The following is a 12,701-nucleotide window of genomic DNA, read 5'->3' as shown; positions in this document are numbered from 1 at the left end:
CCTGATCTCCCGGGTATATGTACAAACCACGAACTATCAGTAGCCTCCGACTCGGCACGCGGGTGGGTGGGCGTGTCAACGGGCCGAGAAAAAAGGAAAAAGAGATCTCGGAAAGTATCATTTTACTTAATCTGGACCGGCTTCTTTTCCCTCAAGATGCAGATTTCAAAAGTCTTAGCATTGCTTCTTGGTAAAGTTTACCCAGAGGTACTTTGCACCAATGGCTCCATGAGAGGAACCAGACGAGGAATCCGATGGGCGACTCCACGCACCGACACTTGATGACGGGATATATCGGGTCCTGGCCCCTTCACAGGCTTTACATATACACGAGCAATGAGAATCTCCCATCACGCTTGTATGAGAATGGGAGACGGATAGACTCGACGACGACCCCTCAGAGGGTACAACCGTCCATGATGTGAGATTGAGGTCCACACCTCTGGACTACGCACACGAGGACTTTGGGACCCAGGACTTTGACTCAGCTTTTACAAGGACGGAGAGAGAGGCTGCGGATACCTACGACGCCCTTGACGGTCCTCGACGGTCCTCAACGGGCCTTGACCTGTCAAGGAATCAACACGACGCAACAAGACTGGTTGAGAACCCCCGTCACATGGCACCTCCACCTCGATCACAAGGCCGCCGAAAAGCATATTTCAAGACTAGCTTCGGGGGGTGGTACGCTGGTCGCCTGGTTCTGCACACCGAGCACAAGTACGCAATGACATTAGGTTTTCAAGGCCCTTTGTTAGGAAAATCATCGCATCGCCACCACCACCTTTAGTCATGGTGCATACGTAGTAGTTCCCATGTCGTGATTTGTGATTTGCTGGCGATGTCAAGGGGTCAGACGCGGCTGAATCATACTAATGATTCCGACCATTCCGATCATGGCATGGTCTGGATCGAGTCAGCCTCGTCGTGTAAACCCTCGTTTCCACAATCAGACCCGCAGAAAACGTTCCTTTTTGTTATGGGGTCGTTTGTGGGTCCTGCCGCCTACCAAGGGCGCACGGGCTCAAGGGGTCCCGTTCTCGTTGACCTATACCTCGTATTGTATGTTGATATATATACATACACGCAGTACGTTTCTGGAAACTTGGATGGAGCTGTCACGGCGAGGAGATCATCGATCAGCCCAAGTGTTACACTGGGGAGAGAGATAATCAAAATAGTATCGCCTCCGTCTCCTCCACCTTCCTCTCTCCCCCTTTTTTTTCCCCCTCTCATACAGAACGAACGGAATAAAAATACACATGTTGACGGCCCCCCCATTCCCGGCTGTGGCTACGCCTGACAGTATCTATCGGAGGAACTAGGATAGCCCGTGAGAAGAGAGCGGTTTGAATAAGTGCTTATCTACCTACGCTGAATAGCAATGGGAGATTCTATATTCGGAGAGGCAACAAGCAAACACAGCCTTTGTCTCCCGGACGTGTTGCTCTTGCATCAGTCCCTTTGCCCTTGCTGAAGGTCCATTCAGAGCATCTTTTGCCCTTTCCCACACTCTCGTGCTGACGGTTGCTGAAGGCGGCGTCGAGCGGGTGGTCCTGACAAGACCATGGGGTCCTATCTGACCTCGCTCGAAGCTTGCTGCTCGCCCGTATAAGTCGGCGTGATATTCCACCCCTTAGACCTCTCCTTTACGATGCCATTGATCGAATTTGTGTGTTTCTGCAACTAGTTTTGTCTACTAGAGTATACGGACCAGCCAGATTGCGTATTCTATTGGTCCATCTGTTTTCGACTACGACTAAGACACGAATTATACCACCACCAAACCCAACAAACTTGAGCAAATGGATACAGAAAGCCACCACGACGGTGGTCACCATGACGATGGCCAACACCAGGACGACAGTCAACACCAAGGCGATGCAGGGGACCAGGGATACGACGACAGCGGCAACTACGGGAATGAAGAAGAAGTCGATTATCGTCAGACCATCAAAATCCAGATCGACACTCATATCGACGAGTATGAGCGAGTCATGGGCGACTCTTCACGTAAGGGAGAACTCCCCCGATCCCCAAAATCTTTGAGGTAGAATGAACTAATACTGATGTTTTTTTGGGGGGTGTTATTTTGCAGTCTCGGAGGAGGACCAGCAAAACAGCCTCCGTCGAATACTCCGAGCGCTCAAGCGCCACGCCAAAGAGCTTCGCGATATGGACCCGGACGACCCAGAGGTGAAGAACTCGTACAAGCTGTTCAAGTACGCGCATACGGGCAGGTACGTCCCGCACGAGGGCGAGGATGTCCACTCGCACGTCCCCTACAAGCACGATCTCATGGGCGAGGAGTCGGAGGACAACTCGGACTCAGACTCGGACTCGGATGCTGGGAGTGAGGCCGGCGTAGAAGACGAGTATCAAGAGGAACAGGGGGATTGGGATCAAGAAGGAGGAGACCCGAGCCAGGAGCATGGAGGCCACGGGGGCTGTGGCGAGCACGACGGCGGTGAGTGGGGGCACGATGGGCAAGGGGGAGAAGATCACGGTGAATGGGGTCACGGTGGCCATGGAGGCGACCAGGACGAATGGGGTCACGACGGGCACGGCGAGGATCAAGGTGAAGGCGAAGGTGAATGGGGCCACGGTGGCTACGGAGAGCACGGTGGTGAAGAAGGGGGTGAGGAGCACGATGTGCCTCATCACGAGCACTACCCAGACCACTAGACCATTCCTGTCTATAACGTTAGCCGGATGAGAGAGAGAGAATAGCTCAAATCTCTATGGCAAGAGGGAGTGGGCGAGGGGTGTGGACCTCGACGGAGACAGAAAAAGACTGTATTACGGAATCGATGTTAAGGCGAACCACACCCCCTCTCGCGAGAAATTTCCTCCATCTCTTTTGTGCAAAGAACGATGCTATGGTATTACCAAAACGAACACCCACCCACCCCCCCACCCTGCATTTTCCTCAGGGGACATACATAGTCTTCCGGAGTACGCTTACTTGTAGGTATCCACGGACTGTGTGACCTGCTTACGCGGGTTGGCTGGACCAGTATACAAGTACAGGTACGGGTACGAGTACGAGTGAAACTCACTTTAGTAGCACACCAGACTAGGGGCTGTTCGGGCTTTGACAAGCCGAATGAGGAAGTACTACTCGACACCGTAGAGCTACATCGCGAGTCACGAGAGAGGGCAGGCGGGACCTGAGGGCTGAGAGATGTGGGTCCACACTCCACTCAACTTAACTGCGAATGGCACTGGCAGACTGGCTACCTTTTACCGAGTCAGGGCTTTTAGATACACGTAAATGCTGCCCTAACCATATCAGGTAAGTTAGCCGAAAAATTTCCAATCGCGGCACACAACAAATCCGCAGCCGCGCTAGATAGATTCCCTTACCCAATCAATCAATCAAGTTATTCCACTGACAGTACCTCGTACTGTACCTCGTAGAAAAGCAATCCGATGTAGTGCCCACCCCACCCACAGTCAGAGATTAGTGATCGCATACCTAGTCGGCAAAAACACACCAAGAGAGGCCCGTTCCTTCTCTAGAAATTGCGGCGTAGAACCACGTTGATAAGGAAAGGGAGACGGCACCTCCCCCCATTTTCTCGCCCAAGGTCAGGGCGCTACGAAGCCTTGCTAGCTGTTCCCCCTTATAGCGAAGATACCAAGGTTTGTGTTGGGGGTTTTCCGAAGCAGGTATCTAAGGGGTGGGGGGCTGGGTTTGGTGAAGATATCGTAACAAATAGTGACTTGACATGTCCTTCTGTGGTATCTAATGTATACCGAAGCTGGACCGAGTACAGGTCCGTCGGATAGCGGGGATGCTTATGACAAGACCAAAGGTGGGGATTAAAAAACGAGCATGTACTCTGTGGCTTGGAAATATCTGAGTCAGGTATTGAGGTATGGAAAGAGCCTCCAAAAAACCAAATCACGTCCCTCCCTCCCCCCTTTCCACTTGCTGTTTTCAAGACAGATTTCGACGCCAGTCTTTTTCGAGTCGACTACCTCGTACATAGCCCCTCCCCCCCACTCTTTCTCACATCGCCCGAAAGGTTTTCCTATCTGCCTGCTAGAATAACTGGGCCCGGCCTTCATCAGGCCCTTTGGTATGCTGGTGCACTAATAGCGTCTCGACGGAGTTCCTGATGGGGCCGTTCGCCTGGGTGCTTGAGTTGTCGTCGAACTCGGTCTGGTCGAAACCGCCGGGCCTCTCAGGGCGGTTGGCTGCGGCATGTAACCATAACCGCTTGGGGCCCTTGTCGGTTGAGTGGCGCCAAAAAAAGCTGCCAACAAGCGAGACACTTCATCGAGCGAGGTGGCTGAAGCTGTCGGCTGCGGGGCACTCGGGCCTCCTCGTGGTGCTTGACTGTACATAGGCTGGCCGTACACAGGTTGCATGGGTTGGCCGTACATAGATTGCATGGGTTGGCTGTACAGAGGGTGGCCGTTGTATCCCTGCGTACTTGTTGAAGGTCGATTGCTGGTGGGAGCTGGCATATAGGAGCCGTATGGGTTCGATCGAGACGCCATGTTGTCTGATGTATGCGCAGAAGGTATCGGGGTGTTGGTGTTCAGAGGTCGGGAGTTCGTAGGTTTCAGGTGCTGCAATGTCAAGCCACTGGACTTCTGACGACTTTTCCTTTGGCTCTTTATAGTTTGAAAGCCCGGTTTGGCCTCGATAAGTGTCTAGAAGTTCCAAGAAATGATCCAAAGATATGATGGCCTGCTTCTAGTTTTCCCCCCTCTCACGTTCTGTCCGGCCACAGCCGCTAACCGAGTCAAAAGCATCGTGGCGATGAAACAGATTCAGGCATTACGCCCACCACCGTCTTGTCAGCACTAAGACCGCTGAAGCTCCCATTGTATTTTAGTCTCATCAAATGGGTAGAATTGCCTCCATGACCACAGAAGTGGCTCTGATAACGAGAGCGTCTGGACACCGATTCCTATATATAAAATGAGATGGGAGGCTTATACCTGGTCGCCCCTCTCATGACATGAGAGAATATAGGCATTCAGGAGTATCTTTAGTATCGTATCACCTAAGAATAGGGAAATGTAGCAATACAAGGTGGATAGCAGGCGTGGCGGATGGGTCCGAGGTGTATGCTATTCCAACAGAACCGGAAGTTCAGTGTTGCCAGTGAGCGCGATCCACGGAGAGGTCATGGTATCATTTCATCCCACTAAGCCCGTCAGTCTGCTGTGTCCGAATCAGAAACCACAACACATATAAGACGTAAGAACAAAACGACATCTCCAAGGTCTTTTCGTAAAATCGCCCACATTGAACGCCCCCTCCCAAAACAGAAAAGAAGGCACCGGGACACGAAAACCCTCAAATAGTCGACATACAAAAAGAGAAGAACAAAGCACAAAATGGCCGCAAATCAACCGCAATATGTGGAAACCCCAGCCGGCCATAATGCCAGGATTTCAGGCCTCCGTCCTCTTTGGCCAGCGCTCGGAGTACCAGAAGAGCCTAGGTTCGATACCTTTAACTGCCAGTTCACAGTCAATGGCCAGGTCTTAGTTCAGGCATCGATTTCGGTCAGTATACCAAGACCTGACATCATCCGAATAGACCACTTGAGCACTGCGCAAAATTCTCCGCTCCACCAAAACGACTTGGTCGACCAGTTCTGTCGGCAACGCCATTTGACCCTTGCACAAATCCCATACCTGCTTATCACGAATATCGCCGAACCCACAACACAAGCAAGGTACGATGAGGTCTATAACGCGGCGTCACAAGGAGGAGGTCAACCAGTAAGGGTCAGCGCCACTGACCCCCGATACGCCACCTTGCTGAATACACCTATCGGCAACACCATACGCTTTGGAGTCCCACAGGGTGCCAACGGCCTGACGTTGATGAGTCTTGGTGGTAGAAACATGGCCTTTTGGGTAACTGCGGAATATACGGCTCCACCTGCACCTGCACCTCATGTCTTTCCTCCAGCACCGAACCCAGGGCCAGCGCCAGCCGCACAGCGATCCACCAGAACGTGTTGTATTATCCTGTGAGGAGGGGTTTACCGAGGGAAACATTCAAGCAGGTCGTGGCTTGGAGGGGCGGTCCAAGGGCATTCGAAGGATGGAATGTATTCAGGCATGGGCTGAAGTTTTTCGAAAAAGGGATCAAAGGGGGGAGATGGGAAAAGGAGCCAGGACAGGAGATGCCTTTCAATGCTACAATCGAGGCGCAGACAGTTCAAAGAAGCTTTTGCATTCCGATCGTGGATTCTGCAATTCTTATCCATCATGTTTCTGAACAGCCTTTGTGTGTTGACCCTTTCTCAGATCTGCTGTCCCTGTCTTGCCCTGTGCGGTAGAGAAATCCAACTGCAGTGTAAACAAAGTCGTGGACAAATGACGTAAGTGCGAAGGAAGTACCGTCAGGGGCCTAGTGCGCCATGCGGCTCGGGACGGAAATACATAGTTGCGAAAACCTTATCTGGGCCAAGATTACACCAACTACACGTGTATATATCGGCACGACCCCTTGGTGTCTTGGCATGTAGTCTTGGCGTAACGGCTTGTCACGTGTGGATATGGCTTACGGGTGATCATTGATATCACTCAGGTACGCTAGGGCTGAGCACAGAACAACGCGAAACGGCAACGTCATCACCTTGCCGCTGCCGTCCAATGCCCATGTGCGTCTTACTCATCGAGGTCATCTCGGGAGTTGATATGTCCCGACGACAGGATGTGATTTCCGGCTGCGGACAATAACGTCCATGGTCGCTTTTGCTGCTATTCATTCAAACGTGTAACTCCTAGATTGACTTGTTCTCCCTATGCCTTGTCCCCTTCTACGTTCGATACGCCGCGCCTCCTAATCATGAGAGCAAGCAGTCCCCTCTGCGAGTCCTAATGATGCACATGCCCGCCTCGAGGAGGGGCTTTTACGACCACGCCGTGGAACCCCTTTTGGCGACATTCAACCGACGCACTCCCCTGGTGCTGCTTTCCGTCCTTTGCACGTTCGCCTTATTCGCGTGGTATAGATCGGCCCACGGACCTTCGGCCCCCTTGTTGCACAGCGACTACGGCGCATATGGGCGAAAGAGAGGGTTCGATGGGCACTGGGATTACAGGAGGGACGCGGAAAACTTGATGCTGGACTCGCAGCAATGTGAACAGGCCTTCCCCGACCTGTTCGAGGAAGTTGAGAGGCCGGTGAATCAGAGGATGCACAATCCCATCACGTTTGAAGAGATCGACGCCATGCCAAAGCAAAATGGTTATGTTCGTGCCATGATCTATAATCAACAGGTATACACCACCGATGTATTTTGTTTTTGGCCGTGTAACGAGGGGTTGTCACAGGACTACCCCATGCACGACTACTGAATCTTCTGGGCTGACTGCTGCTATCTACTGGTAAAGCTCTATGTTATTGCCACTGCAGGAGGCATCTACTCTCGCGAGATCGCGACCTTACATGCCTTGCACCGCGCCATTCTGACGTCTCCGGAACCTCTGCCCAACATTGAGTTCGCATTCAATACGGATGACCGCATCCCCTCGGTCCCCTTGTGGGGTTACGCTCGCCGTGCAGAAGACACTCACATCTGGCTCATCCCGGACTTCGGCTACTGGTCCTGGCCCGAGACCAAAGTGGGCTCGATGCGCGAAGTGCAGATGAAAGCTGCCCTGACGGAACAGGTCGAGGGATGGGGTTGGGGCGAGAAGGTCGCCAAGCTGCTTTGGCGCGGCGCGACTATGGGTCTGGAACTGCGTGAACGACTGATCCAGATGACGGCCGACAAACCCTGGGCCGACGTCAAGGCTCTGAACTGGCATAACACCGATTCCATGACCCAGGACCTCAAGTCCATGGCCGAGCATTGCCAGTACAAGTATCTCGCACACACCGAAGGCAACTCGTACTCCGGACGTCTAAAGTACCTGCAAGCATGCAAGTCGGTCGTGGTCGCGCACAAGATGGACTGGATCCAACACCACCACCCGCTCATGCGCTCCAGCGGGCCGCAGCAGAACTACCTCGAGGTGGAGCGCAGCTTCGAGGATTTGGAGCAAAAAATTTCGTGGCTGCAGAACCACGACAAGGAGGCGGAGCGCATCGCGGCGAACAGCGTCAGGACGTTCCGCGAGCAGTATCTCACGCCGGCGGCAGAGGTCTGCTACTGGCGCAAGGTCATTCACGGCTGGGCTCGCGTGAGCTTTGAGCCCGAGTTCTTCAAAGTCGTCAACGGGTCATCGGTCTGGAGGGGCTTGCCTGTCGAGTCGTACCTATTGGAACGCAGGCTGGAATGGGATCCGTACTAGGTTGGGCGTTGGGTGTCCAGCGATACCTTTTTCTTTTTTCCTTTTTCAAGCAACAACTGCATGTTACGGATAAGAGCGACCAAGGATTTGCCTAGGCTGACGATGTTCTTTGAGACATCTTGTATGCGTCTACGGGACACTTGACTTGTGTGTATATATATATGTGAGTGTGTGTGCTTGTATGTGTAGATATGGCGCCACGGAAACGTACACTATGCGTGTGTCTGTTCATGCCCCCCTTTTCGACTGGCAACATACACCACAACCACGACTAAAAGTATGGCGAAACGAGGGTCTGTCTTGTAGTGTAGTATGTATCTGCCCATCGATTGTCCCTCATCTGCCTTGGCCATGGAAACGAGATCTGATCGACTTGATTCTTGAGCGCCATTTGACCTAGTATGCATTACAGAAAGGGGCAGTATCCTTTGTTTTTTTGTTTCTTTTTCTTCTCATCTTCCTCTTCCTCTTCCTCCTCCCCAGACATCTTTTGCGTGCTCGGTCGATCGAGGTATCTCTAGACATTTACCGTGGTTCAGATACAACACGCTGATACACACGCTGATACACACACTGTGACACATTCCACGTTCCACCAACCCTATCTATCCGTCCTTTTCTGCCGCAGATTTCTCACAAAGAACAAAGATCATGACACAGACGAGGGAGAACAACCCCGGAAAAATAGATCACCTTCGTGTCTCAACATTCATTTCGTCCACCATGTTTCTAGTAGCACACAGAGGACTCCCAAAACTTTTATGCAGCCTTCGCCGAAAATTGGTCTCATCGTCTCTGTGGCAATTCTCCGGCCGTAACATGCGTAGAATCAAAGTCTGTCTTGGAGCGTAGATGCGTCGCAGAACCGGATCCGACTTTTAAAATCGCCCCATGTTCTTGGAGATGTGATACATCTGTTGTCACTGAACCAGCTTCCCTATTTCCGCCTTGAAAATCTCCCGAGCCTGCTCTGGCACGTTCTTCTCGTCTCCTTCGAATGCCTTTCTCAATCTTGATCCCAACTCTGTCACCTCGCTTTCTTTAGCTGCGAGGCGCTGCAGCTCCAGCAGACACTTCAATGCAAGCAGGTACTTCTTTCTTCGGAGGAACACCTCGAAACCAACCTTCTGCGCCTCTGCCACGTCCGGGCAGAACTCCAATAGCGGGCCCAGAAACTTCATCGCATCCTTCAGGGGCTCTTTCGTCTCAATAAGAGTCTTGCCGAAAGGGTCGGGGTCTTCCTTTTTAGTTTCACCATCGTCAATCTTGGGCGTGGGCTTGCTCGCCTTCAACGCCGCTTTCTTTTCTGCCTCCGCCCTTTCCATTTTCTCCTGTTCCCTTTTAGCCTTCTTGAGCACCTTCTTGCGGTCTGCCGCGCTCATCTCTCCTGCCTTGCTTGTGCCGTTGACAGTATCCATGATCGGTCCATGGACCAGATCCGGGTTGTCAAATAGCAGCAAATACGCTTTCACCGCGGAGACGGCCATGTTGGAAAAGAAAGGGTGCTCCCTCAGGCGATCCTCCCATCGCAACATGTCAATGTAGGCTCTGATCATGCCTTTACGAAGAGAGAAGTTATGAAAGTCAAACTGGTCTTCTTGCCACAGGTCAAAAATGGCGAGGATCTGGTGAAATCGTTTCAGCGCAAGACCGAGTTTTCGTTGGCGCAAGTAGGATTTCCCGTCCTCTGTCAGATACCAGACGCATTGCATATCAACGAGGTCACCCAGCGGGCCTCCGGTGCGGTTCTGGGTGAATTTACTTGCCGTCTCGAGGGCTTTGTCGTTTTGATCGGATCGAAGCTGATACTTTGCGCACTTGGTGTTGATTGCGCGGTCTTTCTCGTCCAGGGAGCGCGCCTGGTCCATGATTTCGGCAGCCTTGGTTAGCTCCCCTTTATGCTTGTACGTACGAGCCTTGACAGAGTGAAAGTCGACGGATTTCGGGTCCAGGGCAATACATTTCTCGGCGTAATCGAGAGCTTTGTCCAGGTTGCGACTTAATTTATAGTTATAATGTTGAGCAAGGAAGTAGAGAGCCGAGGAATGGAAGCGTGTTTCTTCCTTGTCGCCATTCTCCTTGGTTCCATTGGTATGTGATTGTCCATGCCCAGAGGTGTATTCCTCTACCAACGACTGAACAATGTCCCGCTTGGACTCGTCGGTATAAAGGTGCTTGATGTTGGCAAAGGTCGAAGGAACCCCTTTTCGCAGCATTCTTTGCAGGTATTGGTCTGCCGCTTGTTTGAATTCTTCCCCGGACAGGACATCCAAAGCTCTCCGTCTGGGAAGATCGGCTTTGGGGTGTCTTTCTGCGAGCTCCTGGTACGCCTTCTTGACCTCCGACACCGGACCATCGGTCAGACCCTTAGCAGCGATATACCCGTCATAGTACGCAGAGTCATCCGGGTTGCGCTCGAGCAAGGCGGCATACGCTGCCTCGGCTTCCGATTTTCGACCCAATCTCGCGAGGTAGTCTGCTTTCATTTCCATCACTGCAAGGACATCGGGGCTTTTCTTCCCTACGGCCTCCAGGTGATCGAGCGCCTTTTCGACTTCACCCGAGTCTGCAATGATGTAATTCTTGTAGAGTACGGCTTCCCAGTGTTCGATGTCTGACCTGTTCGGCTTTGCCTTGAGCGTCTCTTCGTATGTGGTGAGGACATTCTCTGCGTCCTCATAGTTTCCCGCGAGATGGTGAGCTATGGCCAGAGCTGTCCAATTTTGGCGGAATCCCGGTTTCTGCTGCAGCATGTTTTTCCGGCTCTGGATGTAACCCTCGTAATCTCGCATTTGAACCTGAAGGTGTGCCAAATCCCTTTGTATAGGGGCCGAGTCTGGTTCTAACCGCAGCGCGAACTTGTATGCCTTGATAGCCTCTTCATAATTCTTTACACCGCGGTATAATAAGCCATACACGTGCCAGCAGACATGCGACTTCATGTTGTTGTTGAGGGCTGTCTTCGCGAGGGCAAATGCTTCTTCGCTGTGGCCTTGATGGCTCATGATCAGAGCCTTCATGGCTTGGGTGTCTGCATGGTTGGGCGTTTTCCGTAGGATTTGTTCGGCGGCCTTGAGACCTAGGAGAGAGTGAGCTTTGGGATTTTTTCCCGGGGGTTTCAGAACCGCGGCGTCAGTGGCTCTCACCTTTTTTGTACTGCTTGTTTTCAAAGTTACGGACGACTTGCCTGAACAAGGCTGCGTCCTTGTGACTCAGTTGCTGCTGGGGTTGCGCCATGGTGAATGTTAGAGTCGAGCGACTTTGCTATGGCTGCGATGGTTGTGCAATGTTCAGAAAAAGTGTGCAGAGGCTCAACGCTGTACAATGATGTAGAGGACGGGCGTTTTCAAAGAGTGTACAAGGCTAAAACCATGTTCAATGAGAAGGAAACCAAGCGATTGTCCACCACTGTGCAACTGCGACAAGGCACCACACGACTCGATGAAAGGCGGATACTGTGGAGCGGGATGTCGCCTGCTCAAAGCCTTGGAGTTTCAACTGCGGCGCCGGGTTGACAGCCTCGTCGGGCTTGGCGCTGTCACCTCCAAGCAAATCTTCAGCCTCGTCAGCAATTCACTTCTAGCAAGTCTAGAGCCAATGGCTGAGCCTGCCATGTTAGAATCTCACATAAAATAGCCAGGACAGGAACAGAGCTTAGCGATACACAAGGTGAATTGCGTGATATTACCCTTCTTCTCTCCTCGTCGGCGCTCCCTCGTCGCCCATCTCAAAAAGGCTCAGCCTTGTCATCTACATTCCACGTTTCCAGTATAAGCCGATCAATCACTCAGAAGAATCGCCACCAAAAAGGGGCGTGTGGATTGAAATGGTTCCTCTATCTCTCTCTCTCTCTCTCTCTCTTGATCCGAGCAGATATCTTTGGATACAAGTCAGCCAGGATATGCTGCCAATTGAACCCAGTCCCAAAGTATTGGGTTGACATCGCTGCTACATCCAATGCCCTCATGCCCCGTTGCTTCGCTCTCTGAAGTACTGACCACATTCTCTGAGTAGTTATAGTACTACTCGGGTGGAAACGACGAGTTGTAAAGCAGAACCACCAGCTCTCGCATTTTCACAGCACAATCTGAGCTTGTGTCTCCAGGTCGGCTTCACCCCCCCAAACCACATTGTCATTGTGCTTGACCGATGACTTCATTCCTGGTACAAGGAGATAATCAACCTGAAGAGTCCGACTCGTTTTCCTTATGGAGGGGTGGGCAAGCTGTCGTGCGGGGCGGACAGGTCCCATGATGGGACAACTGTGTCAGAAATATCCGGTTAGTAATCGTTGACCACTACTTGTTAGATGACACACTTACTCGTATTTGTAGCCAAGGCATCATCTCACAATCCTCCTGCTTGGCTCTGATCCTTCACGATATACATGTCCATGGATACCCGAATACCCACACCAGAGCAAA

At 52.1% G+C, this 12,701-nt stretch overlaps 4 protein-coding genes across 4 annotated transcripts; 3 read left to right on the top strand and 1 right to left on the bottom strand.

Annotated features, from left to right (window-relative positions):
* Positions 1-1,805: 1,805 nt before the first annotated feature.
* AYO20_06530 (hypothetical protein) lies at positions 1,806-2,685 on the top strand (the record flags this gene model as incomplete). The annotated part of the gene is made up of 2 exons (XM_022644819.1): positions 1,806-2,013; positions 2,099-2,685. 2 exons carry the CDS (start codon positions 1,806-1,808, stop codon positions 2,683-2,685), a joined length of 795 nt encoding a protein of 264 aa, XP_022499286.1.
* A 2,673-nt stretch (positions 2,686-5,358) lies between these two features.
* On the top strand, positions 5,359-6,006 carry AYO20_06529 (hypothetical protein; the record flags this gene model as incomplete). Its single annotated transcript, XM_022644818.1, has 1 exon — positions 5,359-6,006. The coding sequence occupies one exon, from the start codon at positions 5,359-5,361 to the stop codon at positions 6,004-6,006; it is 648 nt and encodes a 215-aa protein (XP_022499285.1).
* Positions 6,007-6,867: 861 nt separating this feature from the next.
* On the top strand, positions 6,868-8,277 carry AYO20_06528 (hypothetical protein; the record flags this gene model as incomplete). Its single annotated transcript, XM_022644817.1, has 2 exons — positions 6,868-7,275; positions 7,375-8,277. The coding sequence occupies 2 exons, from the start codon at positions 6,868-6,870 to the stop codon at positions 8,275-8,277; spliced, it is 1,311 nt and encodes a 436-aa protein (XP_022499284.1).
* Positions 8,278-9,197: 920 nt separating this feature from the next.
* AYO20_06527 (hypothetical protein) lies at positions 9,198-11,514 on the bottom strand (the record flags this gene model as incomplete). The annotated part of the gene is made up of 2 exons (XM_022644816.1): positions 9,198-11,356; positions 11,424-11,514. The coding sequence occupies 2 exons, from the start codon at positions 11,512-11,514 to the stop codon at positions 9,198-9,200; spliced, it is 2,250 nt and encodes a 749-aa protein (XP_022499283.1).
* Positions 11,515-12,701: the final 1,187 nt, after the last annotated feature.

Source organism: Fonsecaea nubica (genome assembly GCF_001646965.1).
Source record: "Fonsecaea nubica strain CBS 269.64 chromosome Unknown Scaff41, whole genome shotgun sequence".
Classification (NCBI taxonomy): Eukaryota; Fungi; Ascomycota; class Eurotiomycetes; order Chaetothyriales; family Herpotrichiellaceae; genus Fonsecaea; species Fonsecaea nubica.
This window is presented reverse-complemented; position numbering and strand designations above follow the sequence as displayed.